This window comes from Buceros rhinoceros, unplaced genomic scaffold (assembly GCF_000710305.1).
Source record: "Buceros rhinoceros silvestris isolate BGI_N320 unplaced genomic scaffold, ASM71030v1 scaffold26209, whole genome shotgun sequence".
NCBI lineage: Eukaryota > Metazoa > Chordata > Aves > Bucerotiformes > Bucerotidae > Buceros > Buceros rhinoceros.
Genome location: NW_010430387.1, coordinates 10,127 through 10,609, shown reverse-complemented (window position 1 = coordinate 10,609; position 483 = coordinate 10,127). Strand labels below are relative to the sequence as shown.

The 483-nt window shown below is 50.7% G+C and overlaps 1 protein-coding gene across 1 annotated transcript in view; it reads left to right on the top strand.

Moving 5' to 3' along the window:
- MYO9A (myosin IXA) overlaps positions 1-483 on the top strand; it is a gene marked incomplete at both ends in the record, with an annotated part of 37,340 nt that overhangs the window by 27,156 nt on the left and 9,701 nt on the right. Inside the window, one exon of the mRNA XM_010143025.1 lies at positions 290-371. Within this exon, the coding sequence (XP_010141327.1) occupies positions 290-371 (82 nt within the window). The remainder of the gene's footprint in view (positions 1-289; positions 372-483) is intronic.

Genomic DNA, 483 nt, shown 5'->3' with positions numbered 1-483 from the left:
GCAAACCGTACCTTCCGTGGGGCCAGGGATTGGGCTCCTCCCACCTCTCGGGGTAGCCCGGGCCAGGGTCTCACCACCCTCAGTGTGAAAATTTCTTCCTTATATCCTTGTCCTTTGGTATTAACTCAAATCCTGAAGAATTCAAGCGATTCCAAAGCCCCATGACCACAAACCTGCAGTTTGGTGTTGGTTGCTTGGGCTGCACCCTTGTACCCCCCTGTTAGCTGAGCTGGTGCGGTGGGAAGGCTTCTAGGAGCAGAGGAAACATCTCTGTTCTGTTGTGTTTCAGCAGAGAAGCAAATCATCAATGCCTGTCCAAGGGTGAACTGGCCAGGAAGCCGCTGAAGATGCCGGGGTCTGGCAGAGGAGAGGTAAGTTGAGATTTGCTTATTTTCTCTTTTAATTGAACAGGGTGGGGAAAAAACCAACTTATTTTCCCTCAAAAGCTTCGAAGAAGTGAACTGTAACGCACGAGGGCTGCTA